Raw genomic sequence first — 23,558 nt, forward strand, 5'->3', positions numbered from 1 at the left:
TTAACAGTGAGTTAATGACGCAAGCGTTAGGAATGCACAAACTGGCCAGCAAATTTAGGTCAAGGGGAGCTATGGTATGAGTTACAATTTCCAAACTTGCTGGTTGATTTGCATTGCCCTGTGGTTTGCCTCACAGAATTGACAGCTAGCCAGTAGCCTCCTGTGGTTTATATGAAATTATCGGATTTGCACATTCAGTGTCCATTAAAAATTTCACAGAAAGTTAGAGATGGTACTTAATAAGCATAACTACTCTTTTATTAAGTAAAGCAATGCAAATCAATCTTTCCAGCACAGAGAGTGAACTATTTAAACTGTTGAGCCTCCTTCCTGCAACAGCATTATTTAAAGGGCCAGGTACCCTGATTGTAAGTGAGGTAAATTTTTGAAACTTTTCTATTGCAAAAGGTTTGAAATTACTCTGAAGGGTTTTAGAATCTGCTTTGGTGAGTTCCTGCATTTATCAGGATGTCTCATCCTCACAGAAATAGAAAGAAGCTGGTGACAAAGATGGCAGTGACCCCGCCCACTGGCTGGTTAGCTTGGAAAACACTTTGTGGCTATTTTTGGAAGCCCCTTTGGGATTAAATGTAAACCAGGCAGTTAACGGCTTACCAACAGTGCTTCTGTGCCTTTATGAGTGAAGATCCTGCCCTCAAGAGCTGCCAGCCAGTCAGAGGGCTGGTAGCTCTTCAGTTCCTTCAGTGGTCACTGCTTGTACTGCAGCAAACACAAATGCGTAGAAAGCCCTTGCTGGGTCCAGCCCTGCCTTGGGGGAGGGTGGGTGGGTGGAGGGGTGGTGGGGTGGGGGTGGTGGGGGTGTTGTGAGGGGTAAGGGGAGGTCCTTCAACAAGGTTGAATCTTGCTGGGCCACAGGATGCCTAATCAGGAAGACCCACCAATCCATTTATTAGCCTTTTAAGGGCCTCAATTGGACTCCCGCCATCCCCAATCTTCCATAGCACTGACTTAATCCGGTGGGGAGTCGAGGAGGCACTGGTCACTGCTTCCCTCCCAAATCTATGGCAGCCCCCCACCTCCTAATAGAAACATAGAAACATAGAAAATAGGAGCAGGAGTAGGCCATTTGGCCTTTTGAACCTGCTCCACCATTCAGTATGATCATGGCTGATCATCCAACTCAATAGCCTGCTCCTGCTTTCTCCCTATGTCCTTTAATCCCTTTCGCCCCAAGAGCTATATCCACTCCTTCTTGAAAACATACAATGCTTTGGCCTCAACTACTTTCTGTGGTAGCGAATTCCACATGCTCACCACTCTCTGGGTGAAGAAATTTCTCCTCATCTCAGTCCTAATTGGTCTACTTCATATCCTCAGACTCTGACCCCTGGTTCTGGGCTCTCCCACCAACAGGAACATCCTTCCTACACCTGCCCTGTCTAGTCCTGTTGGAATTTTATAGGTTTCTATGAGATCCCCCCTCATTCTTCTGAACTCCAGTGAATATAATCCTAAATGACTCAATCTCTCCTCGTATTTCAATCCCGCCATCCCAGGAATCAGTCTGGTAAACCTTCACTGCACTCCCTCTCTAGCATGAGCATCCTTCCTCAGAAAAGGAGACCAAAACTGCATACAATATTCCAGGTGTGGTCTCACCAAGGCCCTGTATAATTGCAGCAAGACATCCTTGCTCCTGCACTCGAATCCTCTGGCTATGAAGGCCAACATGCCAATTGCTTTCTTTACTGCCTGCTGCACCTGCATGCTTACCTTCAGCTACTGGTGTACGAGGACACCCAGCTCTCGTTGCACTTTCCCCTCTCAATTTATAGCCATTCAGATAATAATCTGCCTTCCTGTTTTTGTTACCAAAATGGATAACCTCACATTTATGCACATTATACTGGATCTACCATGCATTTGCCCACTCACTCAGCTTGTCCAAATCACACTGAAGCATCTCTGCATCCTCCTCACAGCTCACCCTCCCACCCAACTTTGTGTCATCTGCAAATTTGCAGATATTATATTTAATTCCCTCATCTAAATCATTAATATATATTGTGAATAGCTGGGGTCCCAGGACTGATCCCTGCGGTACCCCACTAGTCACTGCCTGCCATTCGGAAAAAGGCCAGTTTATTCCTATTCTTTGTTTCCTGTCTGCCAACCAGTTTTCTATCCATCTCAACACACTACCCCCAATCCCATGCGCTTTAATTTTACACACTAATCTCTTATGTGGGACTTTGTTGAAAGCCTTCTGAAAGTCCAAATAAACCACATCCATTGGCTCCCCCCATCAACTCTACTAGTTACATCCTCGAAAAATTCCAGTAGATTTGTGAAGTATGATTTCCCTTTCGTAAATCCATGCTGACTATGTCCAATTCTGCCACTGTTTTCCAAGTGCTCAGCTATTAAGTCTTGTATAATTGACTCTAGAATTTTCCCCGCTATCTACGTCAGGCTGTCCTAGCCAGTTCCTCGGAGAGGGGGCCAGGGGTGGAAATTAACTTCTTCCCAAAGGCTGCAACAGGTATGGGGGCAGCAGTTGCAGTGCCACTGGGTCTGCAACATGATTGGGAAATGGAGCAGAGGCTGTAGAGAGGGCAGGCTCTGTGCCAGGTCCTCTGCCAGGTTGGAGCCATTCTCCTCTATGTTCCTTGACAGTGACAGGGGGCTATCTGGCCAGCCAGCCAATGCGTCCAGCATCTCAGTATGCACGCCCACTCAGCCCTCAACTTAACACTGTGCACTGAGGTTCTCAACTGAGACCTCTGCAGTTCACCTCGTCCTCTGGTGAGCTGAAAGCAAATTATCTTTTACTAGCCCCTAAGGTAAGTGCAGTATTGATATCTGAGCTGGTGGATGTGAGTGTCAGATCAAATGACAGGGCCTTTTCATCAGTTGTCTGTTATGTCTCCCTTTCCTCCTCTTGGAGCTCCTGTGCCTGAGTACCTGTTCCCACTCCCTTCTGAAGGTGGTCCTCAAGGGTCTCCTAGAACCCCACAGGCTTGTAGCATGTTTCCCCTTGCCCAGCTGTATCACATTGTCACTATGCACCCCTCTGTCTATCCTTATTCTCGCCTTGCAAGATTTACACTGCAGCCACCTTTTTGTGCATCTTCCCTTTAAGGTGCACACTGCGTATAAGAAGAGGAGGCTAACAGTAGCAGGTAGTATACAAACAACACTGCTGAGGCCTCCTGATGTGCACAGATTTTGCCAGCTGTGTTCAGGAGCGGATAGCAGAGCTGGAGATGCATGGGCTAACATGACAATCATGTAGCTGACACGAGAACATGAATTTTGCATGCTGCCCACCTAAACCTGAACAGGTGCTGGGAGGTTGCAAATTGCAGCCCCCGCCCATAAAAAGGCTATCCAATTTCTAGCCTGCTTTTTGTTTTATTTGTTCATGATATCTAGGCATTGCTAGCAAGGTCAGCTTTTATTGCCAATCTGCAATTCTCCTTGAGAAGGTGGTGGTGAGCCACCTTCTTGAACATCTGCCATCTATGTTGAGTTGCTACAACCACAGTGCATGTTAGGAAAGGTGTTCCAGGATTTTGACCCACTGACAGTAAAGGAATGGTAATATATTTTCAAGTCAGGTTGGTGTGTGATTTGGGGGGAAATGTGCATGTGGTGGTGTTCACATGCGCTGTTACTTTTATCCTTTGAGGAGTTGGAGGCTGCCACTTTTGGAGTTACTGTCAAAGAAGCCATACATGCCATCTACAGTGCATCTTGTAGATGGTACACACTGCAGCCTTGCTGCAGCAGTACTGGAAGGAGTGTATGCTTAAGGTGGTGAATGGGTACCAATCAAGAGGCAGGATATTGATGGTAAGGAATGGGTGATGGCAATGCTATTGAATGTTGAGAGAAGGTGTTTAAACTCTCTCTTGGCAGAGATGGTCATTACTTGGCACTTATCTGACACAACTGTTACTTGCTTCTTATCAGCCCAAGCCTGAATGTTGTCCAGGCCTTGTTGCATATGGATACAGACTGCTTCAGTATAGCTGTGAATGGTACCGAACATTCTGCAATCATCAACAAATATTACCATTGTCAAAGGATCTGGAGATGGTTGGGACCAGGACACTGAACTGAATAACTCTTTCAGAAATGTCCTGTGGCTGAGATGATTGGCCTTCAACAGTCACAACTATCTTTCTTTGTGATAGTTTTGACTTCAATCCTTGGTTGAACCCCATTGAATTCTATTTTCTTTAGGCTCCTTGGCGCCACACTCCATCAAACACTGCCTTTACATCAAGAACAGTCACTTTCAGCTCATCTCTGGAATGTAGTTCTTCTGTCCATATCTGAACCAAGATTAAAGTTAGAAACGTAAAGGGCAGGTTTTTTTATCTTGGTGTGCGGGTGCATGCCCGACACGCCCGAGCATGAAATAATGGTTGGGGCCAGATCGCAGGGGGCAGACCCTTGCGCGTGCCCTCCTGGGCCTGCCACACCTGCCCGATGAGGGGAAAATCCTCCCCAAAGTGCTGTAAAACTCAGCATGTCTGGCAGCATTTGTAGAGAAACGGAGTTTTTTTTCTTCGGAAGAAGAGTCATATTGGACTTGAAACATTGACTCTGTTTCTCTCTCCACAGATGCTGCCACACCTGCTAAGATTTTCCAGCACTTTCTGTTTTTATTTCAGATCTCCAGCATCTGCAGTATTCTGCTTTATTTTACGGCTGCAATGTGGTCGGGTGTCATGTGGTCCTGTTGGAACTAAAATGAGCATCAGTGAACAGGTTGTTGCTAAGTAAGTGCCACTTGATCGCACTGTGGATGACACTTTCTGTCATGTTGCTGATATCTGAGGATAGGCTGGTGGAATGGTAATTGGCTGGATTGGACAGGACATGCAATTTTTCAGTTTGCCAGGTAGAGCCAGGATATTGTCATGGTCTGTTGCCTTTGTTGTATCTAGAGTGCTCAGTGTTTCTTGATGTCTTTTGTAGTGGAACAAGTTGGCTGAAGACTGGCAGGTGTAACGCTAGAGGCTTCAGGAGGGAGCTGAAATGGATCATCCGCATAGCACTTCTAGTGGAACATGGTTATAAATGCTTCAGCTTTGCCTATTTCACTCACATGCTGGGCCCCACATCACTGAGGAAGGGGATGTTCATGGGACTTCCTCCTCTAGTACTTGTTTAATTGTGTAGCACCATTCATGACTGGATGTGGCAGGCCTGGAGACCTTTGACCTGATTCGCTGATTGCTTAGTTGTGACAATAACATATTTCTTCTGCTGTTTAGCATCATCTAATCATGTGTTGTTGCTTCACCAGGTTAATACTTCATTTTTAGTTATACCTGCTGCTCCTTGCATGACTTCTACTTCCCTCATTGAACCAGGCCTAGTTCTCTGGATTGATTGTAATAGTAGAGTGAGGGCTATGCCACATGGTGGAATACAATGCTACTGCTGATGGTTCACAGCGTATGAAAGGATGGCCAGATTTGAGCAACCTGCTGGCATTGCTTTACTCCCTTCCATTGTGGACAAGATTGTCCTGCAAGAGAGAGGGCAGTATGTCAGTGACTCAGTTGTATTGTATTTGGTTGATATGCCTGCTGCAAGTGAATAGCTAGAGTTACATGAAGGCAGCAAGAGATGGGTGTGAGGCTTGCATCATTTTTATGTATATGAGGTTGATGTGGAGTATCAGAATATTAAGCTGCAATCCTGAGTGCTGGGGAGTGTTGTGAGTGATAGGGGTGTGGTGCATTGAGAAACATGAGAAGCTGGTGATGCAGTGGGTGGGAGATGCCTCCTGAAGGTGCATTATTGCAATTGACCACCCTCATGAGGCTATTAAACTTCTTCCAGCACTGCTGCAGGTCCAAGGGTCCAGAGTCTGGGAGTTTACCTTCCTGGCCACCTACTCTCATGCCCTTAGGAGGGTGTTCCTTGATGGCTTCCTGGCATCCCACAGGAACATGACATCTTTCCTCCTGCCCACCTCCATGACTAAGCCCTCCAGTGCCACATCTGTGAGCCAGGGAGCCCTCCTTCTGACTTGGTGCTTAAATTCCCTTCTCCCCAGTTGCAGTGGTAAAAGTCAGCAACAGCGCCCCTTTAAGAGGAATAGACTACCTTTAAGAGCTGGAGGCTAGTAGTAACATGTATCAAGCTTGCACACTTTTAGGTCCCCCACTGTTCAGTGTGCAGCCTGCCAGTAGCATGGGTCGCGCTGGTCTGTGTGCCTGAAATCATTCAAATGAGGAGGCAACACAAAGTTTGCTTGTGGCCTGCCTCAAGGGAATCTGGAACAGATGTGTCACAATGATTCCTGCATCCTAAAACAGGTATGAACAAATTTTTAGCTGAACCTGTTTCATGATGTTAGTTGGGGGTTAAATGTTGGCAAGGATACCAACTCCCCTACACTTTGACAAAATTGTGTAATGAGGTCTTTTACATCTATCCGACAGGTCAGATAATGCCTTAAATGTATGTCCCATCAGAAAGACAGCTCCTAGAAAAAGCTCCCACCGAGCCACAGCTGCCGTAGGCATTCAAGTTGTCAGCATATGTTGGGACATAATGGGATTTATATTTATGTGTTGGCACTTCCTTCTCCTGTTAGAGTGGGGAAAACCCCAAGACCCCATTACAATTGGTAAAAAGACAAATCTAATCTGATATTGTAAATAATGTTGATTTTCTTATTGCCTATTGTTCCCTGTTCTGTTCATTTGAAAAATGTGAAAAAAAAAACTGCCAGTACATCTTGATTGATCAGTTATACACTGGTCAAGAAATGCATTTTTGGCAACTGATATGCAAAGCTAGAAACCTTGGTAAAAGTCTGCTTCAAAATATGTGGATTCGACCTCTGATTTATCTATGCCACAACTTGCAGTTGTTCTTTTAATGGAAAAGCTCAATGACCAGTTTGCCCGCTTGTTTTCAGAATTTCTCCTTCAACTTGTCATTGGAATATAACCATCGGTGAACTGCAATCCAGTGAACGGGTTGTTAAAGTTAATTTGTCTGGACAATGATTTTGTGGAACTAACTTTTCTCTGGATTAACATGATTTATAACCCAGAAATACTGCTTCTACTCACAATGGCCAGTATATAGAACAGTGCTCGAGGGTCTGAAAGGCTAAATGCCATTAATTAATACATTTAGAAATATTAAGTCTTCAATTTAGCATATACAAAATATTGTGAATAAAAGCTTACAAAATGATTGACATTTTAAAAAAAAATACATTTGCCAGTACAGTAAACAAAGGATTTTATTGCCTCAGGTTCAGTTCCTGGTACAGGTAAAAACAAGGAGTAGTCTGTTCCAAGCATTCCACCACAAGCCAAGACATTTCAGTGGACACAGTTAAGCCTTTGTAAAATACAATCTTTAACAGTGATTGTGCCAGCTTTTGAATTGCCGAATTGATTAAGTTAACTCTGCGTGTTATTTTACCAGATGAGAGTATGCAAAAAGAAATGAGTTAAGACCATCAGCAAGGAGAATCTGATTACCCAGACAATTTATCCCCAATGAGTATATAATGTGAACAAAACACTCTCATTCACACTGCAATGACTTTACTTCAGTAAAAAGTCAGTCATTTTTTCCCCAGGTGGGATCTCAATAAAATCTCAATAACCAGGAAGTTGATACCAGAATAACATTCAATAGAGTTTTTTTTATTGTAACTTGAGAACACTTCACCACCTTCTTCAGATGTTACACTGCATAAGACCCTAAGCTAAAGTTGCTTTGTTCCCCTCAATAAAATGAATAGCTGTGCTAAAAGGAACTACATATCTACCTGTTGTGCACACATATTATGCATATTACATTTTTAATGCATGGATGTACAGGATGCAAACTCCTTGTATACACACTGCATAGTGAATAATTTGGACCATTGTGGCAGTGAGTAAAGGATCATTGAGAACCAGTAATCAATTAAATGTTCAGTTGTTCAAATAAGATTCACACTTTCTGATTATTTTCATGCAACAAACCTTAGACTATGATACATTCACCAAGCTGTGTGATTACCACATTCTATTAGTCAGGAAATGAAATGTACTGTAAAATCAAGTTATACTGACCATTTGTATTTACAATGCATTATTTTATGATATGTATTAATACTTGAAAGTAAACAGTAAGAATCCCATGCAGGTTGAACACATAACTACAAATGCAATGCATGGAATTACATTAAAAAATTGCAACCCAAAAACATGTCCACATCCATGTTAGCAGTTATCCTCCATGCAAATAGTTCTAATCCCGTTAACCTACCCTGTTTCCATATTTCTTCAATCCCTTTTCCTTCAAATTTCTATCCAACTTAATCTTAAATGTTGACATTGTTTTGGCCTCAACCAAGACCCTGGAAATTAATACCAAAGCCTCATAACTAAAGAATTTTTCCTGATCTCTGTTCTAAATCTCTTGCATTTAATCTTGTGTCTATGGCTCCACATTCTTGACTCCATAACTAATGCAGTCTGCTTCTATCCTTCCCCATACATTCATAATTCTAAATATTTGTATTATAGCACCCCACAAGTTGCATTGTTCAAATGTCTTGGTAAATAAATATATGATCGTGGCCCAGCACCAAACTAAATAGACATTCATGATCTGTGCAGACTTGAGTAATTTTAGTGGAAAGTGGTGGGTGGAGGGAGGGGAATGGGGTGCGACAATTGGCTTCAGTTTCAGGGTCACACCTAAGAATCTTAAAAAAGATGGGTTATTGCTTGGGGTTAGTCAAATGCAAACTAGTCTTATAGAAAAATACAACTGTAAGTAGCATGATGTTTGCAGTGACAGATGACACCAGCAGCTGGAATCAATTTAGCCCAGTTACAGAAATGCAAAATGTACTATTGGATTCAGATTGAAACAAAAATGCAGCCAGCTGCTGATGGCTTGCCTTGCAAAGCTTTAGGGTGGTGGGGTTGGGGGACGGTGGGGTAGTGGAGTTGGTATTCTGTGAAAGAACACAGAAGTCACTCAGGAAGTGCTTTATAACCATTCTGTGAATTACCGCATGCAGGAGCTGTGCTAAGAGTTTGCATAGTGTCAGCGTTTCAGGATTATGTTGTGAAATCAATGTTCAAGCTGCCCAAGCTTCAGCGCTGTGGAGAAATGTGGGGAGAACCACTGCCCAATAGCCTTGAGTTTTATATCACATCTGATATTGATACATGAAAATCAAATACTTAAGTTATCCTTATCTAACACATGGATTCACGTTAGTTTTTTTCGGATAGATAGTTTTCAAGATACAGGAAGTGAAGGACATTATCCAGCACTTCATCTTCAATTATTGGATTTGATACATTTGATGTGGGTTGGTAGAGGACTTATCTTTCTGAAGTTCTAGACAATTTCCATGCTCTCATAGCCTTCAGTGAATACATCAACTATCTGCAGTAGTTCTTCTTCAGAGTGAGCACTAACTTGTGCATACTATTTGAAAAGTGGTTTTTGTCTTGGCTTTGACCTTCAGCCAGTTGAGTTAAGCCTTTACCATCAGTAAGAATAAGCTATTATCACAATTGTGGTGAGCCTACCAGTAGTAAGCTGCAGCGTTGCTGCAAGAAAGATTACGAATAATGGTGCAATGACACATCACTGTTTGATGCCTGTTTTGACATAGAAGGGATCTGTAGTGGAGCCATTGCATATTGTCATGTAGGAGATGGATTTTTGTGAAATTAGCCTCTTAGTATCTACATCAATGTAACACCTTCCAAAGGGCAGTCCAATTTTCACTGAGTCAAACGTTTTTGTGAAATCGAAGAAAGCCATGTACAAAAATCATGTACTGCTCTCTGCACTTTTCCTGAAGTTGGTGTGATGTGAAGATCATGTCAGTTGTTCCTCTGGTGGGTTGGAAGCCACATTGCAACTCTGGAAGGACCTCCTCTGCAATTGGCGAGAGGCAATTACAAAGTAACTTAGCTGGGACTTTGCCAACAGTTGAAAGCAATGACCTGTAGTTGTTACAGTTCGATTTGTCTCCTTTCTTGAAGGTTGTGATCACTATGGCATCTCCAAGGTCACTTGGAATTTCTTGACGTTGCCAGTGTTTCACAAATAGGGCATATATCTGAGAGATTAGTACGTCTTCTCCACGTTTCAATACTTCCACAGGGACATTGTCAGGACCAGAAGTTTTGTTGTTTTTCATCTGGTTGCTGTCCATTATGATTTTGTCGAGCTTTGGATCATTGTCTTGTTCACTTCTGATTGTACAGTGTGGGGGATTCTCCAGAAGATGCAGGTCCACTGTGGAGTTCTGATTGCACAATTTTACAAAGCATTCTTTTTAGTGGGTGTTGATAATGTCTGTATCTTTAAGGAGAGTCTCGCCATCGTTGAATCTTACTATTGTTGGTCCTTGTATTGAGAATTGATAGATCTCTTAGGTTGCCTTGAAAAAGGCACGTGTCATGCATCTCAGTGAGGAGTTGAATTTCCTCATTCTTCTCTGCCCCCAACTTATTCTTCAAATCTGGGTTCTCCGAACTTCAGTCTTGACTGTCTGGTGGGCAATCAATGCTATCTTTAGAAAGATCTTGTGAATCAAGTGAGAGTACAAAATAACAAAAATGAGCATTCTGCAAGATGTGATTCTGCCAATTATAGAGGCCATGATAATCTCACATCAACTGAAATGGGTAGGACATGTAGTCAGAATATCCAACTCAAGACTGCCCAGAACATTATCCCAGGGATCTTGTTCACATGGTGGCCAAAGGCGACACTTCAGTGACCATTTCAAAGCCTCCTTGAAGATCTGCTCTTTTAACATCAACACATGGGAAGAGGATACCCAGCTGTGACTAAAATGGCGATCCATCATCCAAAATGGTGTCAGGATCTTCCAATCAACAAAAGCAGCCACTGAGAGAGGACGGTGAGAAAGACTGAAAGAGAGGGCAGCTGCTGGAGCCAATATTTGACCAGCGCCTCTACCAACTGACAACAGATGTCCCCCCTGTGGGAGAGCCTGCAAGGCTGCGATAGGGCACGGAAATAATCTGTGAATCATAGCCTACACTGACCTATCACTTCCACGCAGCCATCTGGAAGGAAGAATCATCTTCAATAAGAGGAATTGCTGATAAATGAATGAAATCAATCAAATGGGTCATCCTCTAATTTACAATCTGTTCAAGCAGACTTTCTTGTCCTGGATGGTGTTGAGTATCATTGAGTGTTGTTGGAGATGCATCCATCCAGGTGATTGGAGCTTATTCCATCACGCTCCTGACTCGTGCCTTCTAGGTGATGGAAAGACTTTGGGGAATCAAGTGGTAAGCCATTTGTTACAGAATATCCAGCCTCTGACCTGCTCTTGTAGTCATGGCATTTCATGGACTGATCCAGGTGAGTTTCTAGTCAATGTTGATTGTTGATGATGGGAAGTTCAATGATGGTGATATGATTGAGTGTTAAAGCGAGTTTGTTGGATTCTTTCTTGTTAGAAGTGGTCATTCCTGGCCACTGTCTCTTAATTCAGTTATATAGTCTGCTTCAATGGCCTTCGCCTGTAACTTTTATCCTAATTCTATTAACCTTTATTGAAATGTTTCTGCTTAATCTTCCTCATACTCTGCCTAACTTTCTATGGTTTTATTTATGAACCCTGCTATTGGAATCTTTAACAGTTAACATGGACCTACTGATGGAAACAAAATATTGCCAGATTGAACTTAATCTGGCATCGATGATATCCCTCCACCTACTAATTAAACACTGTGCTAGGTGATACAGGAAGTCAGTTTTCTTTGGAGCAGAGACTGGAGATAAGTTAGATAATGTGAAGACCGTCTAAAATGATTTATTGTTTGAACAAAACAGGATTATCTTCATGAAGATAGTGCCAGCTCGAGAATGGTTTTTGAGTTCTAGTATCTTTTAAATGAAGAAAAATGCTATGCAAGAAATCGGTGCACCAAAGGTTCAATTAGTTCTGCACATTCAAACAAAAGCGACTTTTGACTTGCTTACTAATGGATGTTTCATGACTTCAAATGAATGACAACATTTGGACTTTGGCTTCCGGGCAATGACTTATTTTCTGAACTGAAGTTTGCATTGGATGGCTTCTCAAATAAGGTAGTTGAGGCCGTTGTGGATTGATTTAGGCGTCTTTGTCTGCCTGAGGTACAACTAGCCACGATTCTCTTACTTACGAGGTACGTAAACTCACAAATGTTTATAAGAATACACAAGGCTGAGGTAACAACCATAAAAATAGTGAAGATTGTTTTCTCAGTTGGTCTGGCAATGAAGCAATCCACAGTGTTGGGGCAAGGGTCCAGCTCGCACTTAACAAGGCGAGGTAATTCAAAGTTTTCATAGATGCTATAAAGTATGTAGAGGAACCCGATATCAATCGCTGCTTTAAATAAAAGGCTGATAACGTAGGTCCACCACAGTCCCCCTATTTTCTTCCCTGTGTCATTGTAGAGACTATGACAGGTCTCCCCATGTTTCATCTTGTTTTTCTTCTCCCTTTCCTCTCTGTAAGCTACATGCATGACCACCAGCAGGGATGGAGTGGAGACAAATATGAGCTGCAGAGCCCACAGTCGGATGTGGGAGACAGGGAAATAGTAGTCGAAGCAGACATTTTCACACCCAGGCTGCTTGATGTTGCATTCAAAGTCCTTTTGGTCATCGCCCCAAACTCTTTCCGCCGCCACCACATAGACCAAGACTCGGAAGATGAAAAGGACGGACAGCCAGATCCGGCCAAATCCTGTGGAGTATTTATTCACCCCACTGAGCAGGCCTTGAAGAAAAGCCCAATTCATTGTGTCTGAAGGTCGTCACTGATACCTGAAAGGAAGCAAGATACAATAAAATATTAGAGGGTACAAAACAACTTTAAAACCATGACAGATAAAGAGGCTTCAAAACAAATTAATTTTTAAAAATGGCAATATTTCAAAATGACTGCATTCTTCAGTGATCTAATATATTAATTGTTTACTAAGGAGAATGTTAAGCCATGCGTATGAAGGCCAAGCAATTATATGGGAGCAGTAATGTCTTGATAAGAGTTTGATCAACAACCTTCTTGGGAAAACATGGTAATAATGGGTAAAATTTTGAAAAGATTTTCTTTCCTAAGACTCTTTCCCTCCATTGGAATGGTTCCTGTTTTTGCATGTCATTAGTTCTTCCAATAGTTGATGGTATATAGATTCAGCCATGTGCATTACATCAATTGTTCACCAAGAGCAGAGGCTACCAGTTTCTGACATTAACTGGAATGTGGATCTAATCATAGTCAACCAAGTTGCAGTTTAAAATCACATGAAGGGGTACATTTGAACTTTCAAGAGACTGGCAGTAGTGAACTGGCCACCCACCCTATTTCCATTAAGTCAAATAAAAAGTTACCACAAGTATTCACAAATGTATTGCCTTCACATTCAGCTCAAAGCTAGCACTAATATACTGAGATCATTGCTAAATGTAGAAGAGGAATAGGATATATCCACAGAACCAAAAGACATAGCTAGGCTTAATGGAGGATAAAGGTCGAAAGGGATTGAAGTTCCCCAGCAAGGCAGCTACTGCAGTGTGGCATTTGGTAGTACATGAGATTTACAATGTCCTCTGTGACAGGCATTACACTCTTGATTGCAGTGTAGGTCACAAGAGCTCTAATTTTTTTTTAATCTGGTGGCTCATTCCAAATGCTTGGTTGGGATTTGTCAGGAATTTGCCAAAGATCCTATTCCACCTATATTTGAGATGTGACTAATAACCAGAACTAAGTTTTCATAGACTCATTCTTTCCACAGATATGTGGAGGAACAACTAATTAGACCAGACCACTGTATGTTGTTAATGTTATTTCCAGACAGCATATTAAGAACCAGTTAAGTCCTTTGAGGGATGAGTTTGGTAGACAAATTATTGGAAATTGCAGATATGCTGCACAGACTTTCACAAGTTCAAACAGTAAGTAAACATAATACAACAGTGATCAGTACTTATGTGGAAATGCAAAAAATTAGGGATGATTGCACAGTGCAGATTTACCCAAGTGGAGTGGCAGTTCTTCACTGGGCATATTTTGTGAAATTGTTGGTGTGCTACCAATGATTTCCTCTCCTCAAAGACTAATTCTCCTGTCATTTCCCATGGGTTTCCTCGGAGCACACTGCTCTCTGTTGGGAGTATTTGATTGCAGTAACCTGCCCTAAGTGCTTACGAGGCACTTCAGTCGAATTGGATTGTCAGGAAATAAAAGAGGAATTTAATAGCATTGCGGTTAGTATTTGTAGGACTTCCATCAGTAGATGCATGGGTAGATTTTGACTGTGCAGTAGTGTAAAATGAGTGATGGCAAATCAGTAACCCATGTTGCTTCTCTTCTGTTTTTAGTTCCATTGATTTCAGAGTCCAAATCTACCCCAATGAGTGGGACATGAATCTCAGTAGGCACATTGTGTAACATTATAGTTGGAATAAATGCCCAAGGACATTGTATAAGATGCCATCAAAAGAGACTGAAGCCCATTAGAATAGTCATTGTGTATTTAGACCATATAGGCGGCCTAATTTTTTTTTTATTCATTCATGGGCTGTGGCATTGCTGGCTAGGTCAGCATTCATTGCCCATCCTTAATTGCCCTGAGAAGCTGCCTTCTTGAACCGCTGCAATCCATGTGGTGTAGGTATGCCCACAGTGCTGGAATGTGAGATTGGCGCTGAACATTGTAAAATCATCAGCGAACATCCCCACTCCGGACTCCTGCAGTGATGCCCTGGAACTGAAATGATTGACTCCAACATCCACCACCATTTTTCTTTGTGTCAGGTATGATGCCAACCAGTGGAGAGTTTTCCCCCTGATTCCCATTGACTCCAGTTTTGCTAGGTCTTCCTGTTGCCACACTTGGTCAAGTGCTGCCTTGACGTCAAGGGCCATCATTCACACCTCACCTCGGGAGTTCAGCTCTTTTATCCATGTTTGAACCAAGGTTGTAATGAGATCAGGAGCTGAGCAGCCTTGGTGGAACCGAGCTGAGCGTCAGTGAGCAGGTTATTCCTAAGCAAAACAAAAACAGAATTACCTGGAAAAACTCAGCAGGTCTGGCAGCAACGGTGGAGAAGAAAAAAGTTGACGTTTCAAGTCCTCATGACTCTTCAACAGAACTGCCTATTCCTAAGCACTGCTGCTTGATAGCACTGTTGATGATCCTTTCCATCACTTTACTGATGATCGAGAGTAGACTGTTGGGGGCGATAATTAGCCGGGTTGGATTTATCCTGCTTTCTGTGCACAGGAAATAGCTGGGCAATTTTGCACATTTCCGGGTAGATGCCAATGTTGTAGCTGTACTGGACCTGCTTGGCTAGGGGCGTGGCAAGTTCTGGAGCACAAGTCTTCGGTATAATTGCCGGAACATTGTCAGGGCCCATAGCTTTTGAACTATCCAGTGCCTTCAGATATTTCTTGATTTCACGTGGACTGAATCGAATTGGCTGAAGACTGGCATCTGTGATGCTGGCGACCTCCAGAGGAGGCCGAGATGGATCATCCACTCGGCACTTCTGGCTGAAGATTGTTGCAAATGCTTCAGCCTTATGCTGCAATTCTTTCAGGAATAACTGCACTTTCGAGGAGGATTGTCCCTTTGATTTTCAAAAATTGTTTAATAAAGTTCTACATGTGATAATTTAAAAGAAGGTTACACCTCTTAGAATTGATGATGTACCAGCTAGCTTAAAAACTGACTTAACCGAAGAGAACAGAAGGTGCTGCTCAATGGAAAAAGCTCTGGCTGGGAGCACTGAGTAATGGAATTCCTTTGGAGTGTGTTCATTAAGGAACAAAGGCATTTGGAAAAATAGTTAAATAATACATTAGGAGGAAATTTATTCACCAGATTGTCTGACAGTTTGATTCTGTTGTGCCCTTGATTTCTATAACAATATTGACTTTTTAAACCAAATGTATGCAATAGCTGCCCACAGTGTGAGTAAGGTCTGAGACACTGCCAGACTAGCTGTACGTTATTCATAAACTTTGTCTCGATCCATTTTAGCCATTGATGGATTTCAATGTTGACATTGTCTCTTTGACATCTTTTTCTTTAGAAAAGTGAAGGCAGTGGGGTGACCGAATAGCGATCTTTAAGGCTATGAAAGGTTTTGATTGGGTAGACCTAGAGAGAAGGTGCCATAACTTCCAAGGAGTGGCAATCACAGTCAGATTGCCACTCTTCCCCCACTTACTTACACTAAGATGCAGCCTCACCTTTCTCGCCTGGCCTTCTGACTTGGGCCGGGTGACAAAGATGCAACGCAGCGGGTTCCCGAGTCCTTCAGTCAAGTGCAGGAGAGCCGGGGGAAAGGAATATGCCTCCTTTTTGCAGCACGAACTGCCACAAAGCAGATAAGCTTAAAGGTCCAGTCACGTCACTTTGAGAAGCCAAGAAGAAGCTAAGTTTGTAAGGTAAGTGGGTAGAATCGGTTGGGGGTGGGGGAGGGGTCAGTGGGGATGGGGGCTGGCATAGGATCGATAGGATGGGTCGGGTTTCAAATGTTCCATGGTGTGAGATTGGGTGGTCAGTGAGGGGGGGTCAGTTGGTCAGTTGGGGGGCTTGGGGGATCAGTTTGTCAGTTGGAGGGCTCAGGTGGTTAGTGAGGGAGTATTGGGTGGTCAATGGGGGTGTGATCAGTGAGGGTAGTCAAAGGGGTGGGGAGTAATTGTGGGGTTAGGAGGGCAGTCAGGTGGTGGGAGGATGATGGAGGTTTGGGAGGGCAGTCAGGGGCTGGGTTTGGAAGCTTCATTTGGGGCATGGGGGCTAGTTGGGGATTTGGGAGGGTAGTCAGGGGCTCAGAGTAGTTGGGGGTGGGGGGGTGGTGAGGAGCTGGGAGGGTAATTGGGGGTAGGGGACAGTCAGAGTTTGTGAGGACAGTCAGGGGGTGGGAGAGTGGTCAAGGGAGTGGAGTGAGTAGTCAGAGGGTATGGGTTAATCGTGGAGTTGGGGGAGTGTCAGGAGGTAGTCCTGTGGAGGGTTCAGGAGCATAATCGGGGATGGGAGGGATCGGGGGTTCAGGAGGGCAGTTGGGAGGGTGAGGGAATGATTGGGGGTGTAGTGTGTAGCCAGAGGGTAGGGGTTAATTTCAAGAGGGTCCAAGGTTATCCAGGGGGACCTGTGGGGGATGACAGAAGGGTAGTTGGGGGGTGGGAGAGTGGTCAAGGGGCGGGAGGGCAGTCAGCAGTGTGAGGGGTAGTTCAGGGGTGGGAGGATAGCTGGTGGGGGGGTTGGGGGGGTAACTGGGAAGTGATCAGGAGGTCCAATGGGGGATTGGGGGTGTCAGTGTTATAGTTACCTGTGTTGGAAGTGGTTTTAATTCTTCTAACATTTCCTTCATAACTATTCCTTTAAGACAGCCGGAACCATTTTAAGACTGCAATTTAAATTAGAGTATCCGATGGTTCCCAGGCCAGGGTAATTGCCCAGCGGAAGTTTGAACTTCTGGGTACGATGCCCTGGAGATGAGAAGTTATGTGCCAGTGTGTTTACTTTGAAGGAGACCAGAACTAGGGGGCATAAATATAAGATAGTCACAAATAAACCCAATAATAAGGGATTCAGGAGAAAAATCTTTACTCAAACGAGTTGTTAGAATGTGGAACACGCTATAACATTGGCTAGGGTTTTCCGGTGGTCGGTGGGCAGGCCTAGGAACAGTGCGAAACCAACCGCCGCCTGCGATCAGGACCCAACAGCGATTTCACACTGGCAGGCCAATTAAGGCCAGTCCAGCGTGAAATGCGCGCTGCAGAACTCAGCGCTACCTGTGGAGGCGTGGGGGGGGGGTTGGCGGGATGAGGAGGACAAGCACGGAAGCTCCCGCATGGACGCGGGAAAAGCTCCATGAGGCACAGAGCTGTCTCAGGGAGGTAAAGATTTTTGAAAATAAAAAAAGAAAGATTTAAAAAATGTTAATAACATGTCCCCTCATATGTCCCTGTCATGTGTTAGAAATTAGCTTGAAACACTTTGACTTGTTTTAATGACTGATCGAAACCTCATCCCGTCCGTGGATGAGGTTTCGCAAAAAAACCCAAAGCCCGCTTGGCCTTTTCACCTGCCCGCCAACTGTAAGTTTGGATGTGCAGCAAAAAAGATCATTTAATTGGATCTTTGATGGCCTTGATAGGCCTGTTAATTGTCGGCGGGCACACTGGGAAATATCGCGCGAGTGCGCGATGATGTCGGGACACTTGCCTGATGTCATCGTATGTCATTTTATGCTCATTTGGGTCAGGCGCGTGCCCTCCTGACGAGCAAAAATTTCTGGCCATGACGTAGTTGAGGTGAAAAGCACAGACACATTTAGGAATTTATGAAGGAGGCCATTTGACCCATCATGGCTGTGCCAATCGACAAAGGGTTATCCAGTGTAATCCTACTTTCCAGCTCTTAATTTGTCCATAATCCTGTACAGCATATCCCAGTGTTTTTTAAATACGGTAAGGGTTTCTGCCTCGACCACCCTCTCAGGGAATGAGCTCCAGACCCCTACCGCCTTCCTGGTGAGAAGGATTAATCTTCAAATATCTTCTAACCCTTCTATCAATTATGTTAAAAGTTTGCCCCTTGGTTACTCATTTGTCAGCTAAAGCTAATGGATATTTTATATCCATTCTTTATAGGCCTTGGATAATTTTATACGCCTCAAATAAATCTCCTTTCAGCCTCCTTTGTACCAAGGAAAACAACCCCAGTCTATCCAATCTTTCCTCATCACCAAAATTATCCATTCCTGTCAACTTCCTTGTAAATGCCACTATATCTTCTCTAGTGTGATCATACCGTTCCTGCAATGTGGTGACCAGCACTGCACACAGTACTCGAGCTGCAGCCTAACTAATGTTTCATCCATTTCTAGCACAACTTCTCTACTCTTATAATCTATGTCTTGGCTAATGAAGGAATATTAACCCATATACCTTCTTAACTAACTTACTTACCAGTCCTGCTACCTTCAAAAATCTGTGGACATGTACTCTGAGGTTCGTCTACGCTTCTTAGTATCTTACCAGTTAATGTGTATTTCTTTGGCATTTTTGCCCTCCCAAATGCATTACCTCATACTTTTCCAGATTGTTACAATCTCCACATGGAAACTGTAAACCAAAATAACCAAATTTACTGAATCACCCCTGGATGAAGAAATTACCAACAAGACTCCACATTTTGTAGCTTTTGCTTTAACATGAATCAGAAACAATGTACATTAAATGTGAATTAACAGGCAATTGATCTGTCAGATAAAAAAGTAAATTTCACTTTAAATAGTCAATACAACAAAGACACGTCTTACACAACTACAAGCATTACCCTTCAAGACTTACGGAGCTACACAGGTCGGAATTTTCCAGCCCCTCGTGCCAGCGGCATCTTCCGGTCCCACTGATGTGAACGGAGATTTCAGTGGCCCACCGGCCCGGCTGCAGGGGGGACCCACACACGGTGGGGTGGAAGATTTGGGCCACAGTTGCACAATCTGCTGTTCTTTATTCATGCAGAGTAGGTTAAGAGTCCTATCCAAAAACAGCTTTCAACTCAGAGTTTCATAGGTATGATTATCATCAGCAAGTACACTTCTACAAACTCCCTCTCCCTCAGGTCACAACATTCCTTATGGTGTAGCTTTCCAGGGTTCCTTTTCAATCAATCAACCAATAACACCCCAGATCATGGTTTGGCCACATCTGGGAAAACATATCTTTCCAGATCTTAGACCTTTCTTAGCCAGCTCACATATTGCCTCCAAGGGCTCCTTTCTCCTTTTCTGCCAAACAGAAAAACTGACCTCTTCCTGAGGGTGATTTGCTTCTTCTCAGAAGAATTCAGTGTGTTCCTCTTTTTGAATCTCTCTGCTTTTCATTTTGTCTGTAACTGGGCCTTCACCTTTCAGCTTCTCTGCTTGTAGCTCTGCTTTGTGTCTGCAGCACTCCTTTGTGTCTGACCACATATGGCATCTATATCCTAACTTCCTTCCCGTTGGTACAGCTTTGAGGTCAAGGGTCACTAGGTCACATGGACCAATGTTGCTTATTATCCAAGAAAGGTGCAATTTATCCCTTTATCATTGATGTAAACTCTTAAAACTCCTTCACAAACATTCTTAAAAACAACAGCAGATTCCACAGACATTTTAAAGAAAATACACATTTTCCAAACTGTGTCAAAGGTCGTCAAAAATTGAATTTCATTTGTCACTTTTCTGCACACCTAACTAGTTCATTTAAATCTTCCAGCATATAACTTTCTTCCTATCAAACACACGTCTAATTTTGGGTCCTCTGCAAATTTCTTAGTCACGCCACCTGCATTTAAATCTAAATCATTGATATATACCAGGAAAAGCAAGGGGCATAAAAGGAGCCCTGCAAATCCTACTAGAAACACATTTCCAGTCACAAACACACCCATTGACCATTATGCTTTGCTTCCTGTCATTGGGCCAATTTCAAACCCAACTTGCCACTTGTCCTTGGATCCCATGGGCTTTTACTTTTCTGAACAGTTTGCCATGTGGGAGCTTGTCAAAAGCCTTACTGAGATCTATGTGGACTACATAAAATACATTGCAATCATTGACCCTCTTTGAAACATTCTCAAAATATTTAAGCCACATATCTGCCCACTCCTCAGCCTCTGCATGTCCTCAGGCAATCTTCTGTATTCTGCCTCTCAGTTTGCTCTTCCTTCTGGCAAAGGACAGGGCACAATTCCCTTGAAAGATGTTTTCTTTTATGCATCTGATGCCTTTAGCACTAATCTGATCGTTTAACCGGATTCCAGTTTCTGGTGTGCCTAGAGGAAGCCATTAATCAGAACTAGGGGCTGGATCAAAAGAGGGACCTAAATTTGGTACAGCTCTGGGCACACTATTGGCATGACAGGTTACTATGCACAGAAATAGGTCAAAGACAAAACTAGATATGATAATTGGTATCAGAATAGGCATCAGTTTCTGTGACAGAGCAAAACCCCTTTGCAATTTAATCTGTAACTCAAATGATAGGATTCCAAGTTCAATCAGAAGAACATTTGGATTGATGATAATTCATTTCTATGGCTTTATATAGGTGAGCTAGGCTCTACTGTAATTCCCTTCTCAACAACATAAATGCAATACATGCAAAACACATTCATGTTCTAATAAGGATAATGATTTAAAATGTCTGGTTCTTATCATTCCATTCACCTTTCACAGTCATCATTTAGACCATCCAACATGCACAGGTTTTTCTTACCTCCATACTCAATCTTTCAAATGCATTTGAAAAGATAGTTTGGAAAGAAATCACAAATACAGAATCTGCTCCTGTGACATGTAGTACTCACTGCAGTATTACAATGCAAACTACTTTAATTCTTTGAGTTTACATGTTGAGTGCTGAATCAAAAATATCAGTCATGTACGCTGGTTTAAACAAATAATTAAGGTTTAAATGGGTTTTGCCTTTCTTTGATTAATCGCAAAGCTGTTTCTGCTTTTCAGCAAAAGCTCAATTTTGGCTATGGTTTTTATTTTTTCCCTTCTCCGAAAGCTCATATTGCAACATTCACAATGAAGTTCTTTGCTTAGTTGGTTCACAATACTTAAACACATTTTTTGACATATGAGAAAAAAACATACCTGCAGAAGTAAGATCAGCTGTTGTTTTCCAACAATCCACAGCACTACCTTGAAAGTTTTCTCAAACTCCGAGCTTATCTGTCAGTGTGTAATACCTCCCTCTGAGAAGAGATTGGCTTTTTGTGTTGGCCTGACATGGAGCTCTGGGTGGGGCAAGCTTTGGGTATGACAGCACAGCTGTGTGAATAAAAATTAGAGAGAAAGCTGGAATTCCAAAACAGCAAGGCTGAAACTGAGGAAAAAATTCTTCAATTAAAATATGACATGAATATTTTTTTCAAAGAGGCTGATACTAGCCTGCTATCCAATATTAACGGTCAATATTAGCTGGGACACTGAGGTTAAATTGGCAAAGGTATATAATAATTTAAAGAGATGAAGGATCAAAAAGCCTCTTTGATCAGATGGCATGTATCAGGCAGGAGCTTTGCAGGCCACTGGTTCTCACCAGGTAAAAAAACACAAAGCACGGGTGGGGTTTCTGTGAAAACAATCGTAAGGAGGCATTTCGCCTGGCAGGGTGGGCCGGTTTCAGTACGGGTGGCGGGTTAAAAGACCAGAAACTGTCCCCGTGTTGGGAAGCTGGCAGGAACCCGCTGACTCCTGCACTTAACCCAAGCACAATTGTTAGTATATGGGAAAACTCCGTGGTACAAGAGAGTCTGAAATATAAATATTTTCATTGGCAACTGAGTGCAGTTGCCCAGGATTCTGCCTTTAAGTCTGAGTGCACAGGTTTCCTGGGCTTCTGGGAATTTGACAGGTTTAAAAAAAGATTAGGGAACAGAAACGATTGTAGGGGCTGAACAGTCAACAGACAAGAAAGGCTTTAAATACTAAATATCTAAATAGTAAATACTTCCTTGCCTAAGTGAAAGGCTTTTGCTCGCAGGACTTATTTTGAGGCTGTACCTTCACTGCTTTGGAAGTGACTCTCAATACTTTGGATGTCAAGTAAGTAATTAAGAAGGCTAATGGAATGCTATCTGGAATTACAAGAGGGATTGAACATAAAAGTAAGGATGTTATGCTTCAGTTGTACAGGGTATTGGTGAGACTGCACTTCGAATACTGTGTGCAGTTTTAGTCTTATTTAAGGAATGATGTAAATAAGTTGGAGGTGGTTGAAAGGAAATTTACTAGATTGATACCTGGAATGAGCAGGTTGTCTTATGAGGAAAAGTTGGACTCCTTCCAAGGATCCGCTGGTGACACTTGTAGAATCTTACAATCTGCTCCCCACAAATGCATCTCCCAGGTGACAGATGCCACATATGCCAGGCCCAGCTCTCGAATGGCTTCATTACTGATGAGGATGAAAGGTGCTCAGACTTGCTGCTTTGGCTGGATTCCCACAAGCCCAGGGAGTTACAGATTGCCATATATGTGCAATCAGATCCCCTTCAGATCACCCAGGAGAATTCATAGGCTGAAAGGGATTCCATTTCATACAGACTCGAAACGTTAACTGTGTTCCTCTCCGCAGATGCTGTCAGATCTGCTGAGTTTTTCCAGCTATTTTTATTTTTGTTCCACTTCATTAATGTTTGGCTGTTACACCACCACCAAATTATCATCATGCATGTCTGTGCAAGACACCCAGGGAGCTGCTGTGATGTTTTCAAGCTGCAACAGTCAAATCTCCCACAGATATTTACACCTCCAACCAGGACCAGGTAGAAAAATCATGGGCCCTGGTACTTACCCTGTTTCTGAGCCCCTGAACTGTGACACCCACCACCCCCCCTCCCCACCCCACCCCAACTCCCACTTTAACACTCTCCTCACATCCTTCAAGTGCCCAGAATTGGGAACCATAGTCCCAATGGGATCAAACTGTTAATACAGGTTTAGCAAAACTTTAGGTTTTTGTACTCTAT

At 43.0% G+C, this 23,558-nt stretch overlaps 1 protein-coding gene across 4 annotated transcripts in view; it reads right to left on the reverse strand.

Moving 5' to 3' along the window:
• Positions 1-7,225: 7,225 nt before the first annotated feature.
• The window catches only part of LOC121291385 (gap junction beta-4 protein-like), a 41,740-nt gene continuing 25,407 nt past the window's right edge, over positions 7,226-23,558 (reverse strand). For 2 of the 4 annotated variants that reach the window (XM_041212477.1, XM_041212473.1), the window contains 2 exons: positions 21,679-21,855; positions 7,226-12,828 (listed from right to left, as the gene is read on the reverse strand). In XM_041212477.1, the coding sequence (XP_041068411.1) occupies positions 12,006-12,803 (798 nt within the window). In that variant the 5' untranslated portion in view covers positions 12,804-12,828; positions 21,679-21,855 and the 3' untranslated portion in view covers positions 7,226-12,005. Of the gene's footprint in view, positions 12,829-19,381; positions 19,571-21,678; positions 21,856-22,829; positions 22,985-23,558 lie in introns of all 4 variants that reach the window. The other 2 variants (XM_041212476.1, XM_041212474.1) reach the window with 2 other exon arrangements.

This window comes from Carcharodon carcharias, chromosome 19 (genome assembly GCF_017639515.1).
Source record: "Carcharodon carcharias isolate sCarCar2 chromosome 19, sCarCar2.pri, whole genome shotgun sequence".
NCBI classification, from domain to species: Eukaryota; Metazoa; Chordata; class Chondrichthyes; order Lamniformes; family Lamnidae; genus Carcharodon; species Carcharodon carcharias.